The 20643-nt window shown below is 47.4% G+C and overlaps 1 protein-coding gene across 2 annotated transcripts; it reads left to right on the top strand.

Annotated features, from left to right (window-relative positions):
- The first annotated feature begins 185 nt into the window (after positions 1 to 185).
- SVOPL (SVOP like) lies at positions 186 to 19688 on the top strand. Of its 2 annotated transcripts, XM_038154945.1 has the most exons (16): positions 186 to 2349; positions 4778 to 4906; positions 5443 to 5534; positions 6562 to 6660; positions 7099 to 7170; positions 7296 to 7420; positions 8696 to 8759; positions 10176 to 10301; positions 11648 to 11776; positions 13350 to 13423; positions 15142 to 15344; positions 15893 to 16004; positions 16406 to 16487; positions 17956 to 18045; positions 18400 to 18513; positions 19469 to 19688. In XM_038154945.1, exons 2-16 carry the CDS (start codon positions 4828 to 4830, stop codon positions 19478 to 19480), a joined length of 1473 nt encoding a protein of 490 aa, XP_038010873.1. In that variant the 5' UTR covers positions 186 to 2349; positions 4778 to 4827; the 3' UTR covers positions 19481 to 19688. The 2 variants fall into 2 exon arrangements, with proteins under 2 accessions (XP_038010873.1, XP_038010872.1); XM_038154944.1 differs by lacking the exons at positions 186 to 2349; positions 4778 to 4906 and having other exon boundaries at positions 5447 to 5534; positions 7296 to 7452.
- The last annotated feature ends 955 nt before the right edge of the window (positions 19689 to 20643 follow it).

Genomic DNA, 20643 nt, shown 5'->3' with positions numbered 1-20643 from the left:
GTTGTTTACTGTCCTGAATAGCAACTCAAACATTGGGCTTAATTCTGTATTCAGTTCTCTCTCTCTCTCTGTGCAACCAAATAACACAGCACAGCCTGTGTCTCACTTGAGCATTTGTGATATGGGAATGATGCTTCCCCACTCCACAAGAGGACCAAGCCCACTAATATTCCAGAAGCATTCAGATTGCTGAGAGGCAGGGTTGCACTGATACACTTTGAAGAGAACCCTGGGTTTCATCTGAGTTCTTTTTAAGAATTCTTTAAAAAACTAGAAATGTTCCAAAGAGTGCTATGTTTTTAAAAGGTTTTCCTGCAGAAGATGAGGAGGATTTAGGAGTAGAGCAGTGACTGCCTGTTTCCTGCACAGCTGCTAAGCTGAATGGAATATGTTGTTTAGCTGGTTCTGTGAATGTGGCCATCAGGTGTGGTCAGATCCAGCAGAGACCATTGCTGTAGACTAATTAACCTTCTTGGTACAACAGCCCAGTGTCTTTAACTGTACTGTACCCAGTGCTGGAAGAGCTGTGACTTGTGATTACTGGACCCAAGCCAGGACTTCAGCACACCCCTCTGTAGCAGACTCAGGATCTGTGCCTCTGGGGAATGGATGCTTCTGGACCCAAAGCTCATCCCATTGCCAGGGAGTAGTTTGTTTCTGATAACGGGTGGCATGAGTTTAGTCATTTTGTAGGGAATGAACATTAAACAAAGCTCAGTGAATGACCTTGTAGAAAGAACAGGCAAAGAAAGTAAGTCAAGCAAACTGTTTTTAGTCACTCACAGCCATTTTTTTCCTGAGTTTTTATTCCTTCTGTGAGAGCTATTGCTCTGTGTGTGTCTATGCCCTCCCACCAGGAAAACTTTTCAATGTGGAAGATGAAAAAAGCTGGGTGTCACGTTCTTGTCCAGTCTCTTAGGTCCTCTGGACTGATAATAATGAACTAGCTTTTGGACTGAGGTTTCAGAAACTCCAGGAGTCAACAGTTTCTTGGGATTCAGCCTCTAGCTCCTCCAGAAAACAGCACGTTCCTCAGTCTTTACCTATACGATGGTTCTCCATCGTATCCTTGGCCAGCATGGAGACCTTTCTTTTCTATGTCCCACTCTTCTGTTTCTCCTGGACCTTTCATGCTTGTAGGCATTTCCATTTGTTCTTCACTCTGACCGGCCTTTGCCTTTCCATGGCAAATAAGTAAAACATCATGAGGTGGTTGGAAAAATGTAATAGACATAGTATCCCTTTGTGCAATCCCGAACACCTGGGCCTGAAAGCTCATCTTTGTGGCTTTGAACTTCACTGGAATTTTGGTCATTTTTCCCCTTCTTTGCTGGGGAGCTGGAATGCTGAAACATCTGCACCCTTCTGTCATTGCACATACACTGTTGGAGTTTTTGCTATGAAAACATAATGGTATGGATCTGGCAGCTTGCATCGTGCAGCTCATTCAGCAGATGCCAATAACAGCTGAATATTAGATATTATTAAGAAGAAGAAGATATAAAATAAAGCTGTGAGACAGCAAATGTTGGCTGGTAGCAAATATCTTCCAAATGCTTGGAAGGATGAGATTCAGCTTGGGAGTTCTTTGATAAAAGTATTGCACCATTGCCACCAGCTCAGTGTATGTATTCAAAACAGGATTTTGGAAACCCTAGTGAGACCAATACCAACACTGAGTAGTAAAGGTCAGCACATACATTCCTAGTGAAGAGCCCACAGCTATCATGGCACTGAGATTTGCTGCACAACAAGGCTGGGATCCCTGTGGCAGTTTAAAGCAATGAATGCTCCCTCCATTTTGCCACCTCATCAAGAAATTTAGAAGGATGAAGCAGACCTTATTTTTCTCATGGTGCTGGTGCCTGAGTTGGCTTTATCTGGCCTAAGAAGAGCTGGTGGCTGCAATGCCCAGGCAGGGGATGGCAAAGGTGCCTTACATGGGCACTGACTGCTGCAGCACCTACCTCTGAAACCTATAAGCTAAGATCTTGCTGGTGTTTCAGTAATGATGAGTCCCAGCACCCTCCTTCCACCTGCTTGGAGTCATCCTCTCTAGAAGGGATGAGTAAACACCAACACCTGTGGTAGGCAGTGCCTGTGAAGGATCTACAGATGCAGTGAGACAAGCACAGGTCAGCACTTGGGCACCCTGCCTGCAGCACCTACCTCTGGGTGGTGGAGGTGGGTGGAGAGGGACCTGCCTGTGCCCAGCAAGGAAGAAACCTGACTCCTGGGAGCTGGATCCCACACAAACAGCACTGCCAGCACTGTAAAAAATAAATAGCAGAGGAGAAACAGTCAGAAAAGAGAAAAGGTCTTCTTCTCTGAGCCTGAGACACCACAGAGGTAAGAAAGCTTCACTGAATAAAAAATATTTAGTATAATCTTGCTTAATATCGGTTAGCCCCACTCTCACCTGCAGGGAAAATTCTCAGCCAGAGAAGGTCTCTGACCTTACTGACAGAGTTCCCAGGTGGTGTCAGAGGCAGCACTGCATGTTGTATGGCCTTTGTGCCTCACAGCCCTCTGGGGGGGACGGGGGAGTCACAGCATCATTCCGAGGGGTCACAGCAGCAGTTTCACTGTATTCTTGGTTGTTCCCTTCAGCTGGAGGGTTTTTATTTTCCCTGCTAGCAACAGCTTTGTCACTGCTGTTCTTTTGGCTCATGTAATTGGTGTTTAGTTGGATTTACAAATAGAGGGGAATTTGTGACTCCCTGAAGATAGACACTAGCTGCTCCATCAAGGCAAACAGGGCTGCAAAGGTTTGGGAAGAGCAAAACTCAGGTTTGGTAGGAAATGTTGGGAGGTTTACTGTGCCTGCACAGATCTCTGGTGTTATTTGAGGTGCTGGAGAGTGTATCCCACCTGCTTACTAGCTGCTGTTTGTGGTTTTATTTGCGGTAGAGACTAGTGTCGTTCTCATCCACCATCCTGCTGCCTCTGAGGGTGTCTGGCTACTGTGGCAGGCTGGAGGTGGCACTGCAGCCTTCTGCTTGAGCACCTGACCCTCACTGCAAGTTCTGCACAGCAGCACCAGGAATTGGGGTTCCTTCCCCTTTTGTGGAAGAATTGTGGCACTTCCCAGAAGGAATGCCCGTATCCCGGAGCAAGTACCAGTGAAATGCTCCAACGCCCCTCAGAAAACAGTAGCAGGGCATCCCAGCATGGGTGGGCAAAGGCCCAGGCCTTGATGCTTGTCCTGCCACTACTGTGCACAGTACCTGCCACAGGTACTGGGGTACCACAGACATTTTGAAGGAGAGTGTCTGTTTACCCTGACAGAAGTGTCATGTGGCAGCTCAGGGCAGAATGTGTTTGCAAGTCCCTAGTCATAAAGGAACAGAAAAGGAGAAGAACAGGTGCCCAGATTTTGTTATTGCAGAGCTTTTGGTGATTCAGACACACAGTAAATCTTTACCTCTTCTTGTGGGCTCTTCCAAGCACCTTGTTTGGTTTCTGTTGAGCCGGTTCCACTTGGAAATAGTCCCTAGCTGTTGGCCATCAGAATCAGCTGGTGGCTCTGTGAGCTGCTGGCAGCTATTGCTGCCTCTGAGGGCACTGCTGAGAGAGAGATGTAACCAACATCCATTGCATATTCTTGGGTGCTGGACTGTAATGATCTGTGACAGCAAGGTCAGTGTATGTGACCCAGCTGACTAATCTGCCATTAGTCCTTAATGACCTCAGTATAGGATCAAGGTGTCCATCCTGGAGCACTGCAATTCCACGCTTTCTGTGTTCACGCTGCCCACTATCTCAAATGGAATTTTGTATCTTTCATTAGATGCTCTCAGCCATTAATTCCCTCCAGCCCTCGCCCTTCTGCAGCGTCCCCGCACTCTGCTGGCTGGCTGTGAACGGAGCCTGGGCCAAGCCCAGCACATCTGAAGGTGGTCATCAAAGGAGAGGGGGTCAGCAAAGGGCAGATGTGTTGAGCCCCCCTCTGCAGTGCCTGAGCATGCACTCAGCAGGAAAGGTTGTGGGTTTAAGTAATCAGTGTGCTTAATCCCTGCCCTGGGATAAAAATGAGTTTTTCTGATGAGGAAAAGCAACAGTGGTGAGGCCAAAAGATCTAGTGCTGAAAGCCAGAAACACTGGCAGAGGAATCCAGCTTCCAGCTGCAATCCAGAATGCTTGGCTGTGTTTATGGATGCCCTGAGAGGATGGGGATTAGTGTGCCAAGGGATGAGGCAGAGGGGTTGGTTTGCAGGAGGAAGCTGTGTGCTGCTTGGAAGAGGAGCTAAGTGCTATCTCTGCCACCCTCAGGGTCCTGGGGTTAGGGAGCTGGCTGGGTCCCCTGGCTCTGCCTCAGTGGGGACTCCCACCACACTGAGCAATTGCAGAGTGCAGCACCTCTACTGCCCACTCCAACCCAGCTCCACTGGGGAGCCTACAACAGGGGCAACCACTACTGGTTGCATCATGTCTTGGCTCCTGGAGATGCAGCATCTTTTAGACTGCCACTGCATTTCACTGGCCTCTGGCTGGGGAAGTTGTCACATGCTCTCTTGTCTTAGCAGGTCTCCAGTCTTCCCTAAGGCAATCCCTGGACTTTCCATAAAAACAATCAGAGTGATGTGATGCCTGATGTCTCTCTGTTCAACTGACTTAGCCTGTGATGTTTCTATGTGTTTTTCACCAAAACCCTAATGGGAAGGGATATCTTCCAGTAGCTGCATGAAACTCATATTTGACTGCATCTGAAAGTTTCCACTCCAGTGTGAGAAACTTGCTGTTTTCTTGCTCAGGTGACTGTTGTGAGATTTCACAGGTAAATCCTAGCCTTGCCTGCAGTGACAGCAGATCCCAGCAGAACCTGAGATGGCCACTGCACCAAAAGAGGCAGAAAATGCTATTGGCTTGGAGGAAATCCACACAGAGAGAAAAGAACCACCAAAAGGTGGGTTTCTATTGACAGGACTAGAAATGTGGGTCCTTGTTTAGCTGGGGTAGAAGGAGCGTCCTCAGCTGTGCCACTCCAGCCATTTAAAACCTCTGTACATGGAGCTACAACATTAGCATCCTACATTCCCCTCCCACCAAACCTACCAGGCTGGTAGCTGCTGCCTACAGTAGTGAGAAGAGCTGGATGGCTTGGCTTTTCTCAGGCCTCTGCTTTGAGTAAACATTTTATTATATTGGTAATTTGAGGATTCATTTACTTGGAATAATTTTTGAAATGGTACTCTGTTTCAAAAGCATTTTAAATAGTACAAGGCTGTTCTTCCTCCACTTGCACTGGCTGCTGTTTCAGCAACCCCCTGTTGAGCCCTGCCACCAGGACATCCAGCAGCTGGTCAGTGAACATAAAGTTGGTAGATATTTCCAGGCTTTTTCCTGGTGCAGTCCCACAGGAGCATGAGAAATTTTTTATGAAGAGGAGGTACAATTTGACTGCTGATAGGTTTTGTGTCTTAATTTTCTTTTCATGTTTAGGACAAAAGACATTTACAGTGGAAGAAGCTGTGGAAACCATTGGGTTTGGGAGGTTTCATATCATGCTTTTCCTCATCATGGGCAGCACTGGGGTAGGTATCTGCAGCCATCTGTGCTGGCCTGAAAAAAAGCTTTCTTCTCATTTTTCTCATTGCTGTGCAATAACAATAATAAACATATACTGCTGCCAGCCCATTTTTCCATACATACCTTCTCAAGCAGGATTTCTGCTATTTTCATTGTTAGTGAAAGTAGATTTTGGTCCTATTGATATTAGACCCATTTCAGGGCAAAGCTGAGCAGGTTGGCCCAGACCATCATGGTTTGGCCCCTGTTCTGGAGCACTGTCAGAACATGTCTTCAGTTAGGGCCTGAAGGTTAGGTTCCGCTTCACAGTTGCATTTTTCATGTCATCCCCATGGCACCCAAATTCTGTGCAATCTGGGTCAGAAGGCCTGGCATCTTCTCACCCCTGGCTACCTGAAAAATTTCATAACTTTCAGGGTCTTGGGTTAAGACCCTATATGTTTTGGGTTAAGACCCTATTTGTTTTGGGAACTTGGGCAAAAACTGGAGGCCAGGCTAGGCTCAATATGTAATGAGGGTCTATCCATGAAGATTGCTGCAACTGAGGTGAAAAAGTCTGAAGCTGCGTGTAAACAGTCAGCTCATTCCTAGCTGAAGCCAGCACTGGGGCACACAGCCAATGGAGCAATGATATTTTTAACCAAAAGCAGTTTTAAGAGTTCATGTTAGATGCCTGAATCCACAGCTAGGTACCCAACAAAGCAGCTTGGTTTCCAGAGATAGTTGAAGATCTTCTAATAACCCAGCAGGGTGAGAGTCTTCTTTGCCAAGGATGACTCTTTCCAAACTTCCCAGATACACAGTGTACCGGTTCCTGCTTTCTAGGTGTACCTTCCTCTCCTCCTCTCCCTGTCACCAAGATCTCCCAGGTCAGGCACAGGGCTCAGACCACTGCAGAGGTACCATTGCTTCACAGGACTGTTCTGACATGGTGGAACTGCCATGGCTGCAGGCCTTGTAGGACTGAAAGACTTTTCCCTGTGGGCTTCTTGTGGTTTCCCTTCTTGCTAATGCACACGCTTGTTCCCAAAGGTGGCTGAAGCCATGGAGATCATGCTGATAGCCGTTGTGTCCCCTCTCATCCGATGCGAGTGGCAGCTCCAAGACTGGCAGGTGGCTTTAGTGACAACAGTGAGTGACTCATGCTCCCCCCAGACAGGTCATCCACTATGTGGTCATGGGTACCACCATGGGTTTTGGAAAGCACATTCCCAGCAAACCAAACAAATTCCTAGGGCTTCTTTACAGGGACAAGAACAGTGCCACAGCTGTAGACATCAGAAATGAAGCTGATGAGAGCAGATGTCCATGCCCAGAGCATGTAATGCCAAAGCAAATCCTCACTTCCACATTCTTATTTTGAAAACCCTGCCTCCCACCCCCAGCTTTGAGGGCTGCAGCAGTGAGTGCCAACACAAAGGAAGCCATTCCCTGAAAGCCTCCCCCTTGTGGTTCTGGATGCCACAGTTCATCCTGCTGCCCTGAGAACACACAGCTCACCCGCAGCTCAAAGAGCAGAGCTGCCCCATGGGAATGGGCCCACCACAGCTGTGTTCCATTTCCCCTCAGATGGTGTTTTTTGGCTACATGGTGTTCAGCATAGTGCTCGGGCTCCTGGCCGATCGGTACGGCCGCTGGAAGGTGAGTGACTGCTGGGGGCTGCGTGTCCTTGTCCTGCGCCTCACAAGAGCCATGCGCCTGGCTGAGCCTGCGCTTCATGACCCCAAAGCCTGTGCTTCATGACCCCAATTCCTGCCCTTTTGCAGATCCTGCTGCTCTCCTTCCTCTGGGCAGCCTATTTCTCCCTGCTGACCTCGTTTGCCCCATCATACATCTGGTTTGTGTTCCTGCGGGCCATGGTAGGAGGTGGCGTGTCGGGCCATGCGCAAGGGTAAGGCTGTGCAAGCCGCCTTCCCAGAGAAGGTAACGGAGGGGCTGGAGGGGGAAAAGGGACCAAATTCCCACATCACCTTGAAACAAAAAGCCATTCTGTAATTTCACTAAGTCCCGGTCAATTGACCTAATTTGCAGTTCCCAAGGACTCCTGAGGCCTGGAATAGAGAGGGCAGCTGGTTTACATTAAACTGGTGACAGAGGGATTATTAAGCACATATAAAAATAATTAGACAGGTAACAAATGAGTAAAGGCTGCTTCCTCCTTAAAAAAAAAAAAAAGTCACAACAATTCTGCTTAAGTAGAAAATTATTTTTGAATTATATGAAACGTTCCCACTGAAATTAAGTTTTTATCTTGTTGGGACAGAAAGGAGGATGTGGGGAAGAAAAATTCACAATATTAACAACCACTTCACTAGGGGCCTGGAAAAATAGGGGGTTTTTGTTTACTCTCTTATGGACAAATGAAACATTTCAGCACCATCCATGGTTCCTCAAGGCCTGGTTGTTGCCCACAAAGGAAAGCCCCAAACTGGTCACATTGACCCAAAAGCCCTTTGCTGAAGGAAAGGACGTGGGAGAGAGAGGTGCTGTTGGGAGAAGACACCTGCACCTGGATCATACATCTGCTGAGCTGCTGGCACAGCCTCCCTCACAGGAGGGCCCCCATTCCCTGGCCATGGAGGCTGCTCATGAGCCTCATGAGGGTGGAAGGAAACTGAACATTTTATGAAACACTTCACTGGCTGAGACAGAGGGAGCCACTGAGGGCCTCTTCCCACCTCTCTCTCCCTGTCCAGCTAAGGAAACACAATTCACAATGGGGACCTTGAGAGATGCTCGTGCCACGAGCCCCCTGCCCCAAGGGCATGCCAACCAGAGCGGAACAGAGTTTTCCTTATTTCATGGGAAAAAACCCTTTACTAAAATGTTCATTTCTATGAACGTATCTATGCCTGTGCTGACACCTCAGTCACCCCACAGGACCTTCCCATAGGTTTCCTGATGTATAGACTGCAGTGCTTAGCTGCTTGTGTCCCACAACCATGAGCTGGAAAGGATTTGTGCCTTGTGTTTCCCTTGCATGTAATTTGGTGCTGGAGTGGGAGGCATATTGGACATGGATTCCTTGTCTCTGGGTGCTGAAGGTGGAAGAGGGATGGTAAGAGGGGTGGGATTCATTCTATGAGTTGAGCTGAATTGTTACTTGATTTGTATGGAAATTCTCATTGCATCTGTATTTCTGCTTTTTTTTTCCTTCTTATGCTAGACTTATCATAAAAACGGAATTTTTGCCCACCAAATATCGGGGATACATGTTGCCCTTATCTCAGGTAAAAGTGAGCACTTCACTGTTTCTTCTATCTCCACGTCCCAGGAGATCTGTCCCACCACAGTTTGGAAGCCACATCTCCAGCACATCATTACTTTTCCCAGACTAATCCCACTTGTGTGGGTCTGAGCGAGTGTCCACTGCCTCCTGCGCCTCAGAGTGTGGCATCTGTGTAATTAAAGACATACACAGGAGAGAGGCAATAGCTTCTCAAATGATTTGATGCCCCAAACATTTTATAGGGACTTTGAGTGATGGCTGAATCCCAGCCTCTTGGTTGTACTATTTTCAATGGGGCTACCAGTCCTAATGGGGCCAGCGCTGATGGACTGGCAAGCACTGGAGCTGGTGGCATTCCCACCCCACTCCAAGATGTGGTGTATCCCCCCTCCCCCCTCTTTGGACCCCCAGAGATAACAAGTGGCTTATGCAGTGACTCCCAGGTGAGGTGCTAATCTGCTCCTCTCCCTGCTCAGGTTCTGCCAGGGGCTTTGCACAGGAGGGTTAGCACAGTCCCAAATTTGACCTGACACATGGTGGGAGGGTTGTGCCCGCTTGGTGGGTCATTGCTTACTGCAGACTTCTGTAGTGGGCAGTTGTTGCATGTGCAGATGATCAGTGGTGACACCTCTGAGTGCACAAATTCATCCCACTGCTGAACCAAATTATTTGTGTCAGGGATAATTTACTTTTCACTGCAGCCTCCTTGATCCCAGAGCATCATTACCAAAGTGTCATCAGAAACCCAGATTTATGGAAGAACATTCTTGTATTTCTCCCCAGAAATTTGTTATTTCTGTCCACAGGATATTAATGAACTTGCAGCAGCTTTTGTGATTTGTGGCTGAGCTCCCTTGGGTGGTCCCCTGGAAAGGGATTTGTCTCCTAATGGCAACAAGAGAACTTCAGAAAGGAATGTACTTGCAGACCAGAGGCCAGATTCACTGTTGGTATAGCTGGGCATTGAGTTTACTGGAGAGCCACCAACTTTCACCAGTGGAAATCTGGCCTGGTTTTACCTTCTGAGCTTGTAAATCTCCTGAATCCTGAGCTTGTAAATCTTCTGCTTCCCTGCAGAGACCTAGACAACAGGAAAATTCATGAGCGTGAGCATTAGCAGTGAAGTGCCTGAAAGGATAAAAGCAGTGGCTTTAGGTACAATTGTACCCATAGCAAATTAGTGGTTTTTACCTGGAGCTAATAAGACTACCTTCACTGTCCTTCCCCAAACTTTTGTCTTTCCTTTTTTCCTCCCACCCAAGCCCAGTTTCTCAGACAGCCATGGGATGGCTCAGTTGAACCTCAGCATTCCCTAGCACAGTTCCCCATCTATCCATAGAACCAGACGAGAAGGGAAGAAAATAAACAAATCATTGCTATGTGTTCATGTTCTAACCCCTTGCTTTCCCTTGGAAAGGTGTTTTGGTTGGCAGGATCCTTGTTGATCATTGGCCTGGCATCAGTGGTGAACCCAACCATGGGCTGGCGGTGGTTGATCAGAATTGCCTCCATCCCTGGCATCCTTCTCATCCTGGTGTTCAGGGTAGGAAGATCTCCACTCTCCACTCCCTGCTGTACTGCCACTGTCCTGATGTCTCCCCAGGCATCATTGCCCTCCACCCCCTTCATCCTCAAGCTCTTCTTGTGTCCTCCTTTCTCCTCTTCAGTCATCTCACACAGCAGCTTGGTAAGGCCCTGAAGTCCTGGCAGGGCTGCAGAGCAGCTTCTGGGAGATGGCACCTTGCTGGTGATGGCCTGGCTTTACTGGTCTGCTATAGCCCTCCAGCAGCCCAGGTTCCAGTGTCCAGGCTGCCAGCAGTACCCAGGGATTGTGGTGACAGGCCAGGCACCAAGAGGAAGACAGGGTAGATAGTGTATGAAAGAAATGACAAATACCTTCAATCTAATGCTGGGCACAGCACACTCTCTTCAGTCTTAGCATTTTCTAGGGCTGAGGAAAGTAGCCTCAGTGAAGTGTTCACAGAGTGCCAGGGTAAACCACAGTTCCCCCAGGTTTCCCCACTGCTTCAGAAAAACCAGCCTTGGACATGAGAACCATCTGGTTTGTGGAGGGTGGTGTGGAAAATCCCTGCTTACAGTGCTCATGGGCACTGCAGTGCTGAGCTGTGGCTGCTGGAGGCTATACAGATGTAAAAGCTTCTCCTGCAGCTGGGTGAATGCACACACCCATCTGGGATGCTACCTGGGCAGGCAAATGCAAGGGTGCTGTGAATGTACACCTGTTTAACCTGGATGTTTAGTATCCCTGATTATTTTTGCCATAAAATTTGGATAGCTGAAGTTGGTAATCCATGGGGAAAGAAAAGAGAGAGTTAGCATACATACCTTTAAAAAGGGGGGCCTTTAATTCATATTTGAATGAAACAGATGTAATTGTTTATAAGTTAATAGAGCCATTTAATTTAAAAAGTATTTTATTTTGGAAAGAGCACCAAATGCTAGTGATGAGTTACATTTCAACCACTTCTTCCTTTTTGTTAAAATGGCCTTGTTGTGCCTTCCAAGACTTTTGCTTCAGCAAGTAACATGTGCCTCATCTCATTTTAGAATGTCAGTTAATTCAGGATTGTTTTTGTTAAATGTGTGTCTCTGGCTTTCACCTTTCAGAAGCACTTGACCCAGATCAAGTGTCAGACCCCTGGGAGCTAGACCAACAAAAGGGTTTGCTGGGCAGGGTAAACCCCCAGCACAGGGAATGGGGGGCTGGGGCACATGGAGTACCCCAGGGCATGGCTGGGGAGAAGGACAGGTAGAAGGCTGCTGCAGCTCATGGAGTGCCCTGTGCCAACCTGAGCAAGCTCCTGGGCATGATGTGAAGCTGTGAGTAGGACAGGAGAGGTGCAGAAAGGCTTCCTGCTCTGCTTCCAGTTCATCCCAGAGTCGGCACGGTACAACGTGTCCACGGGAAACACGGCGGCTGCGCTGGCCACGCTGCAGAGGATAGCCAGGATGAACGGGGCGGCCATGCCAGAGGGGCAGCTGAGGGAGCCTGCCAAGGTAAGTCCAGGCTGTCCAGCCCATCCATCCTAGGCAGGGCTGCCAGCATCTGGGCTTCAAGGAGGGAGTGGGACTGCCAACCACATTTTGCTCTGCCTCTCTCATCCTCCTTGCCTGATTCTTTTCCAAACAACTGCTGAAAGTAATGATGAAGATGTCAGTTTTCTTTTGCCTTGGCCTTCAAAATGGAATGGAATTTTCTGCTCTTTTTTTCTTTCTCAGTTTGTGTTCGCTCAGAAAAATATTGGGCTAAGAAAATATTTGTTTCCTTTCCCGAGTGGCAAAGCATGCCATTCCTTATTGCTCGCCCATCTTGCAGGGGTGTTTCCTCTGCCATGAGATCTGGGAACTGTCCCTTGGGGTCTCTCTCACTGCTGTGACTAGGCAGGCTGCAAGGATCCCTGCCATTAGGTCAATCCAGCACTCCCAGAGGCTTCTCCAAGCCCCTGGCCTGGCTTGTCCACTGTGTCCCAGGACCCCAGATCCTGAGTGTGGAGCCACAGACCAGCAGAAGAGGGTCAAAGGAGGACAGACCTTTTCACTGATAGCACCACCTGTACCTGTAAGCAGCTGAGCAGCTCAGGAGTGGATCACTGCTGGACTGAAATGCCCAAAAACATGTGTGGGTGCTGCAGGAGGGGGCAGTCTCCTCCCAGACTTCTCCCCCTCTCATCCAGTCTGGGCCCTGCTGACTGGTGGGTGGGAGGACTTAGGTGGCTCCTTTGACCCCCACGACAGGAAGATAAGACAAATCCATTGTTCAGGGCCTCAAAATTATTCAGCTCTTTTAAATCCCTTTCCTGGAACTTTTTCCTGTATATTCAATCCCACAGGCACTGAGTATTGTCCTTAGCAATTCATGCAAGATGGTGCTATTGTATTGGAATTAGTTAGGATTAAAGCTTCCCTCTAATTTAATTGAATTTATGTAATGGACCCACATTGGATGTGGGAAGGGCTTTTGTTAGTTTTGCCCTGTCTCAGGCTTAAGCAATGATGAGGAAAATAAAAATAAAGTCAACCCACACCATCCCTGTGAACTTGTCTCCCCTCGGTGGTGGGACCCTGGAGGGCAGCGGGCCAGACAGGGCCCCCAGTGCCTGCCAGTCTCTGCTCACTGGCACTTCAGGCCCCCCAGAAAGATGTCTGTGTCCAAAATCTTGCTTCACAGGCAGAGCAGCACACAGGGCAGTGGGAGCTGACAGAAGCCCCAGCAATGCTGGGCCCCCAACAGCAACCAGGGCCCCCTCTGGCACCATCATGGTCACAGTGGGACCAGACTGCTCAGATCTGGGGTCCTTTGGGGCCAGGAGAGCTCGGGATGATCTCTTCTCCCTTCCTCCATCCTTTGCAATGCAGCTTCCTGGGGATATGTTTTGGGAAGCAGGGCTTTGCTCTCTGGAGGTTTGATGGATGCTGTGTCCTACCATCTGTGACTCTGTCTGTGCCACAAGCAGCCTGGGGACAGGGGGAGCACAGGAGGGCCTGGCGTGCCAGCTGCTCTCACAGAATACTTGCTCCTGTATATGAGATGCCTTTATGGAAACTTCTATTTCTATTGTACGATTTTCAGGAAAGAAGGGGAAGATTCAAGGACCTCATCCACCCCAAATACCTCAGAACCACTTTGCAGATATGGATCATATGGTAAATTTTTTTGTCTCTTGCTTATCAGCTCATTCTCTTGGTTGACAGTGTGCAGGGAGCAGAATTCTCCCATTGACTCTGCCTGTAACAGGACACCACTCTGCCTCTGATGGTGGCTGCAGATCCTTGGCAGCTGAAGGGACATTGATCACCTTAGGTTTGTCCTGTTTTTGGACCACATTTCAGTCACCCTGACTGGTTGCTGTTAACTTAGGCAGAAAAGGGCTGGACTTCCAGGATGGCGCTATGAATCCTGCCTCAGGACAAAGCAGCTCCTGGGAGCCAGGGGAGAGCCAGTGGCAGAGCCCACACCTGACAGCAGTGGGACCAGCTGTGTGCCTGCAGCTCTCCTTCCCTGCTTGGGGAAAACTTATTCTCCCCAAGGATGGCCAAAGGACCGGTGAGATGGGGCTCTGACAGAAACACATTCACCATTACCAGTGCTAGTCACTGGGCGAAATTAGGACTGAGGAGACAGGATTCATATGCAGTGTTCCAGTAGCTGTATGCAAGGGTGATACATGTTTCATTGGCTTTGCTGTCTGGAATAGAAATGTATAAATAATAGGTCTGTGGGAAACCATTGACTCAAAATGTTGTGAAGTCAGGCCTTGAATTTTTTATGGTTTTTTTCCACTTGACTGCTATGAGTGTTATGAAATACCTTTTTGGTTTTTTTATCTTTCTTTGTCTCCTAGTCATCCCAGGAGTTCCTGATATGTTCTCAGATCTGCATTCTCATCCCCCCCAGCATTCCTTGCCTTCCCAGGTTGCCCAAATTCTGCTGTTCATTTCTGAAACTGCCAGGGGGGGATAAAAAAGTGAAAATTACTTTTCAGCCTGCTTATGGTCAGGTGTATTCTGAATTACTTGATAATGACAAAGCAAGGCTGCCCTCACCTGGGTCCCCCAGGGGGTCACAAGTCCTGCCAGCAAACCTGCTCCACCATGGGCTCCTCTCTCCACAGACCTACAGCTCCTGTCAGTAGCCTGCTCCAGCATGGGCTTCCCATGGGGTCACAGCCTCCTTCAGGCATCCACCTGTTTTGGCATGAGAACCTCCAAAGGCTGCAGGTGGATCTCTGCTCCACTGTGGACTTCCGTGGGGCACAGCTGCCTCACCATGGTCTGCACCATGGGAAGCGGGGGAATCTCTGTTCTGGCACCTGGAGCACCTCCTGCCTTTCATTTACTGACTTGGGTGTTTGCAGAGATGTTTCTCACACATGTTCTCACTTCTTTCTCTGGCTGCTGTTGCTCTTGCACAGTTTTTTCCAGTTCTAACAAATGTTATCCCCGAGGCACTACCAGTATTGCTGATGGGCTCAGCCTTGGTCAGCAGCTGGAGTTGGCTGTTATCGGCTCTGTCAGGCATGGAGGAAGCTTCCAGAAGCTTCCCACAGAAGCCACCCCTGTAGTCCCAACCCACTACCAAAACCTTACCATGCAAACCCAATACAAAGCTGAGCTAGGAGCTGGGGTGAGGTTTACTGAGAAGGAGCAGTGCTTGGCCATAGGTAGAGGGGGAGTGTCATGGGACAGGTGACCAGGGGCCTGGTGGATGCCTGAGCCACCTCTCTGCTCAGGCTAAGGGGTTCCATCATGCAGAGCTGGTGCAAGCAGCAGCAGAGATTCCAGGACACCCCAAACCTGCTGCATTTGAGTTTCCTCACCTTCCCCATCATAGCTGCACCTCACTGCAGCATTTCTCCCCACAGGCTTGGCATAGCTTTCGCTTATTACGGTGTCATCTTGGCCAGTGCTGAGTTGCTGGAGCGGGACCTTGTCTGTGGCTCTGCAGCCCCACCGCTGCAGGACTCCAGCGATGACTCTGAGGAGAGCCGCAGCCCCTGCCACTGCCACTTCTTTGGACCCGCTGCCTACCAGACCATGATCATCAGCACAGCCGGGGAGATCGCACGTAACCTCTTCCCCCATTCCCCCTGCCGTTCCCCTCTCACAGGGCTCGCTGCAAAGGTTTGAGCTGTGCCTGCACTTGGTGACAGGGGCTGACACGAACTGGGCACTGCTAGCAGCCTCTGGGATGCGGGCCATGAGCTTGTGGCTCCTGGCTCAGCAGGGCACCCAGTGGGGCACACCTCAGGCCCTGGTGTTTGGCTGGGTTGTGGGCAGAGGGAGCAAAACCACCCAGGGCTGTGCTGCTCACCCAGCCATGCCTTCCTTGCATGGCTCAGGACAGACATTGGTGTCCTGTCTCAGCACAGCCAATTTCAGAGAAGCACAGGTTCACCATCTGAGAGGAAGGGTGAAACAAAAAGGGTATCGGGGCAAATCCCAAACTTTGGGTGCGGGAAGAGAATGATTGGGTTTGTGCATTTTACAGGATGTTTGGTAGGCACTGGGCACGCAGACGGGTATCTTTGAGTCACACTGTGTAAGGTCTGTCAAGGCAGACAATCATTGCAGTTAGATCATCAAATGCTTTATGGTTTTCCTTTTCATTTCCAGTGAATCCTGTGAACATTCTCAGCATCAATCTCCTTGGAAGACGTCTAAGCCTGTGTATCACCATGGGATGTACAGCTCTGTTCTTTCTTCTCCTTAATATCTGCACCTCAAGGTACTCTGGCTCAGACTATGGGTCTTGTTTGAGGGTATGCAATGCTGAGGGCAGGACCTCTGGTATTCTCAGGTCACCAGTCTGACAGGCCAGTAATTCTTGTAGGTCTAAGAAAAGCCTCTGACTGGCTCTCCTTTTCCTGGGAAAGCTGTGGCAGCAGATTCTGCGGTGCAGTGGTGTGCAGAAGGGCTCACTTGTACCATTGAGCCCACGTGGCTTCCCCTGAGCATCCAACAAGCTGCTTCCTGGCACAGTCCAGAAAGTTCAAAAATGTGTGAACAACATGCACTGGAAAGAAGTTATATTTTTCATTCCCTTTTTTCCCCTGTTTCTTTCTTTCTGGCATCTCTGCTGATGCTGCTTGGTGACATTAACTCTGCCCCACATGGCTTTCTCTCCAGTGCAGGCATGGTTGGCTTTCTCTTCATGCTGCGTGCCTTGGTTTCAGCCAACTTCAACACCATCTACATTTACACAGCAGAGGTGGGTTCTCCTTGAGGTATGTTGAGCTTCTTGGAGGCTTCAAATACCATTTGTGTATACCCAGGAATGCTGCCTGCTAGCTTATGCACTAGTTAAGAGTCCTAGAACTGTGTATCTCTGGCATCTTGGCTGCAGTGTTTTCATATGCAAGATAAAAGAAGGAATCAGAAAGCCAGCTTGGAGGTGACAGAAGCAGATGGAAGAGGAGTGCACTACTAAGCCAGCTGTCACTCAGCTCCTATAAAACATTATTTTTGAGGATGTTTGGTACCACTACCTTCCAAAACCCCCAATCTTTCCCCTATTTAACCCCGCAGTGAGAAGACAGACTACCACTAAAAGGAACAGCACTTAAGAGGCTGTATGAGGTAGTATATGGAGTTATATGTATGTTTATTTTCACTTAATGGAAATTGCTATGTTCTGTCTGCAAAAGGTATTAATCTTTTAAAGAGCTTTTCCTTCATATGTCTTTGGAGCCATGAGTTCTGCAAGTTAAGTTGAAATTGTTGTGGTTTTTTGTTGTTCTTTTTTTAAAAAACAATTGTATGGCATTAAATGGATTTCCTTGTTAATTGACTGAAGTGATCCAAAGCAAACAGAAGTAGCTCCCTTGCACTTTTAATAGTGCACTGTAATATTTAAACTTGCACCTGGCTTTAATACCACAATTTTAGCAGTTTTGAATAAGTTGCTGTTGATGTGAAGACCATTGCTGTAACAGCCATACCATAAATCAATTCTACTCACAATTTAATCAGTGATCAAAATATTTTGAGCCAAGTGCCTGGACTCTTCTTGAATAACTTACTCAATTTGCTTGGCCCAGTAAAGTATTTAAACAAAGGCTTATATGAGTGTACTTGCTAAAACCTGTTGATATTAAGAGGACTAAAAGTTCAGTAAAATTGACATTTAAGTGTTTCATTGGCACAGGTGTTTGGGAGGTGTGAAAGATAAACGACACAAAGCACATTCTTCTAAGCCTGAATATTTCTTATGGGGATCTGTTGTTCTTTTTTTTTTTTTCCTTCTAAACAAAGGTGCTGTTGATAAAAATGACTAGGCAGAATTGAACGCTGCAGACAATATCTTTTCTTCCTGCTTCCCAGATACAGCACGGCCCAGCAGTATAAACAAAATTTTTCCTTTAGCATCCAACCTGACCTCTGTGATTTTGATCATAGAGCCAGGAAATAAAGTGTTGGTAGTGGTGCTAAACAAATGCTGAACAAAGGGGAATCACATCCGGCTTTGACTTGCTCTAAAACTTTACTTAGGGCAAAAAATGAGAGATTTGTAATGGCTCAAATGAGGCCCAGGGGAGCTTGTATTTCTTTTCATATCTTATCCCACTAGCAGCCCTTAATAACACAATGGGTCTCTCTGATAAAAATTTTTAAAAAGAAAAGTACAGATATTGCAGATTGCTGTTGCACTAATCCACTTTATTTCTGGCCTGTTTTAGGTTTATCCCACCACAATGCGAGCGCTGGGGATGGGGACAAGTGGAGCATTGTGCCGTGTGGGAGCAATGGTGGCTCCATTTATATCACAAGTAAGAGCATGCTTGATAATGTTGGTAAACATTGTGCTGAACACTACTATCAAATACAGAGATGTCCCTGAAATTCATCCAAAAAAAAAAGGGAGGATGTGATCAATTCCCTCCCAACCCTATATACAGCGTGCTTGGATGGTCCTTGCCAGATGCAGCTTAGAGTAACTCCCGTCACAGAGTTCAGCTCACTAGTGTTTGATACTTTCTGAAAGCTCTTAAGGTTCACAATATACTGTTTTTTCTATTGTGGAGTCTCTCAGGCACGTGTGACCCTTTGTCCACTCTTAATTGCTAATTAAGTGCCAGCCCCCCACACCAACGAGCTCCTGTTTGATGTTCATTGACCTGCAGGTTCTTATGAGCGCTTCTTTCTTGGGAGCCCTGTGTCTCTTCTCCTCTGTGTGCATCATCTGTGCCATCTCTGCAGTGACACTGCCCATCGAAACCAAGGGCAGGGCCCTGCAGGTGGGTGCCACCACTCCAGGAGCTCCTGTGGCTCTAAATGCTGTTAGGAACTTATAGGTGATGATGCAGCCAGAATCCAAACCCAGCTCTCCTGAGGTTTCTCAAGCCTGACAGGCACTCACAGGAATGTGCTGCTGCAGCAGCTTCAAGCACTGTTATCCCAGTTGCCCAAAGCTTGCTTCTTGTGAAAGAACAAGCCAGGCTGCCAGCCACCTCATGTAAGAATGTGAGCTTTAGCTTGTGCAAGCCCCTCTTTACATGTCTCTCCAATCCTCACTTGAAGGTGCAGCTTCCCAGGCACATGCTCTGCTCTGCCTGTGCTGCAAGGAGAGAGGACAGCAGATGCACAGAGCACCTAAACTACCAAAGTAATTTCTTAATCAAATTCAAGGCCCCTTCATCAGTGCATCAGCTAAACCCTTGCGGTCAATGTTTTCTATAAAGCAATTAGCCAAAACACTAAACCCAAAGATTAAGGGGGAAAGTTTAAATTTAGCAGTCTCCAACGTGCAAGTCACACCAGTTTAATTAGAGGAGGTGGTGAGCAGTCCTGTGATTCCAATAAATTCATCTATACCAGCATGGATATTTTCATGGCATGCAGCAGCATGGCCACACCACTCTGTGTCACTCTGTAGTCAGACCTGTACAGACCACAGGACCATAGGCTTAGAATAATCCATATTCTTTAGCAGCCATATTCTTAATAATCCATATCCTTTAGAGCATGGCAGATATTTGATCAAACTAGTTTAGGAGGGCTTCCAAACCAGACTTCAAAAAACCCATCCCTTCAAACACAGGGATTGCCTGTCAGAAGTGAGACCTTTTAGACATATCCAAACAGGTTATTTTCCATATCCATTTCTGTTGGGGTTTATGTGCATTTTATTAATTTAATATATTATTATATATTATTAATTTAATGTATTATTTTTTCTTCCCCCCTTTTTAGCAAGTAAAATGAGAGCGAATGTTTGATGTTGGATTGGGTAGGAAAGAAAAATATACCCCTGGAATCTGTCACTTCCTGTGAGCTGCATTTGATGTTCATTGCTTCTCCATAACGTTTTCATTATTAAAAAATGCAACTGAACAGTGGAAGAGCTGTGATTTGTGTAGACAAATGGTAAATTTCTCAAGGACCTTTCCTTTCTTATGATTCAATAAACAGATGTTTTCTACCCTTCCTGGGAAGTAAGATGAAGATTCTTTACTTCTAGTGCTAGCAATAGTGACACTGCATACATAATATTAAAAAAAGAGGAAAATCATTAAGTGAATTGAGGTAAAGGGAGGAAAATACACAAAGCAGATACAGTCTCTGCCATAGTACCTTGAAAGAATGTGGTACTTTCCTCAACTTTTTGTGCAAATACCACCTGCATGGAAGCAGTAAAATTTGGATCTCAAACCGCACTGCAGTGATGATTTCTGATCATTGTTAGGGTGATATTTAAGACCACAAAATGAAAGGTGAGTCAGATTTTTTCAAGTGGATTATTTGAAGAGAGAGATTCTCAAGCAGTTTACAGCAGACAGGTAAGTAACTGAATGCAGAGTACATTCACTCTTCTCTCCCCAGCATTTTCCACTTCTGAGTGTGAAGTTGAATCTTTAGGACTTCAGGTTGTGGTGGCAGCGCCTCTTTATTTTTTTAATTCTCTGCTACTGTAGTATGCACTGATCACGCTTCTGTTGCTAGAATGGTCTCCCTCACCATTTTGTTCTGCTCCTTAACTTCTCTTTACTGTTTTCTGTTTCCTGCTACTCTGGGATGGTATCACGTACAAGCAACTCTCTTCAGGTAGTTAAAACTTTCCATAAAAAACCAAACCAAACAGCAACACCAGCAATATTAAAAAAAAGTAAACAAACTAAAAAGACTCTGGGCTGCTTAAAAATCCACCACATGATCAGAAGTTATGTCAAAGGCCTGCTGCAACTGAGTCTTTTTTGGGGAGTATCTTCTATATTTTAGTGTGCAGTGCCACCCTATGACAAAGACAGGTGGGCAGGATCTCAGCAGGTGAGAGGCAAAAAGCAGGCCTCTTTTTCATTGCACATGTACACAGCAAAGAGGCACAGAGTATCTTCAATGCTCCATGCACAGCACCACACCAGGGCCTG

Source organism: Motacilla alba, chromosome 1A (genome assembly GCF_015832195.1).
Source record: "Motacilla alba alba isolate MOTALB_02 chromosome 1A, Motacilla_alba_V1.0_pri, whole genome shotgun sequence".
Lineage (NCBI taxonomy): Eukaryota > Metazoa > Chordata > Aves > Passeriformes > Motacillidae > Motacilla > Motacilla alba.
The sequence above is the reverse complement of the archived record's forward strand: the minus strand, read 5'-3'. Positions and strand labels throughout refer to the sequence as shown.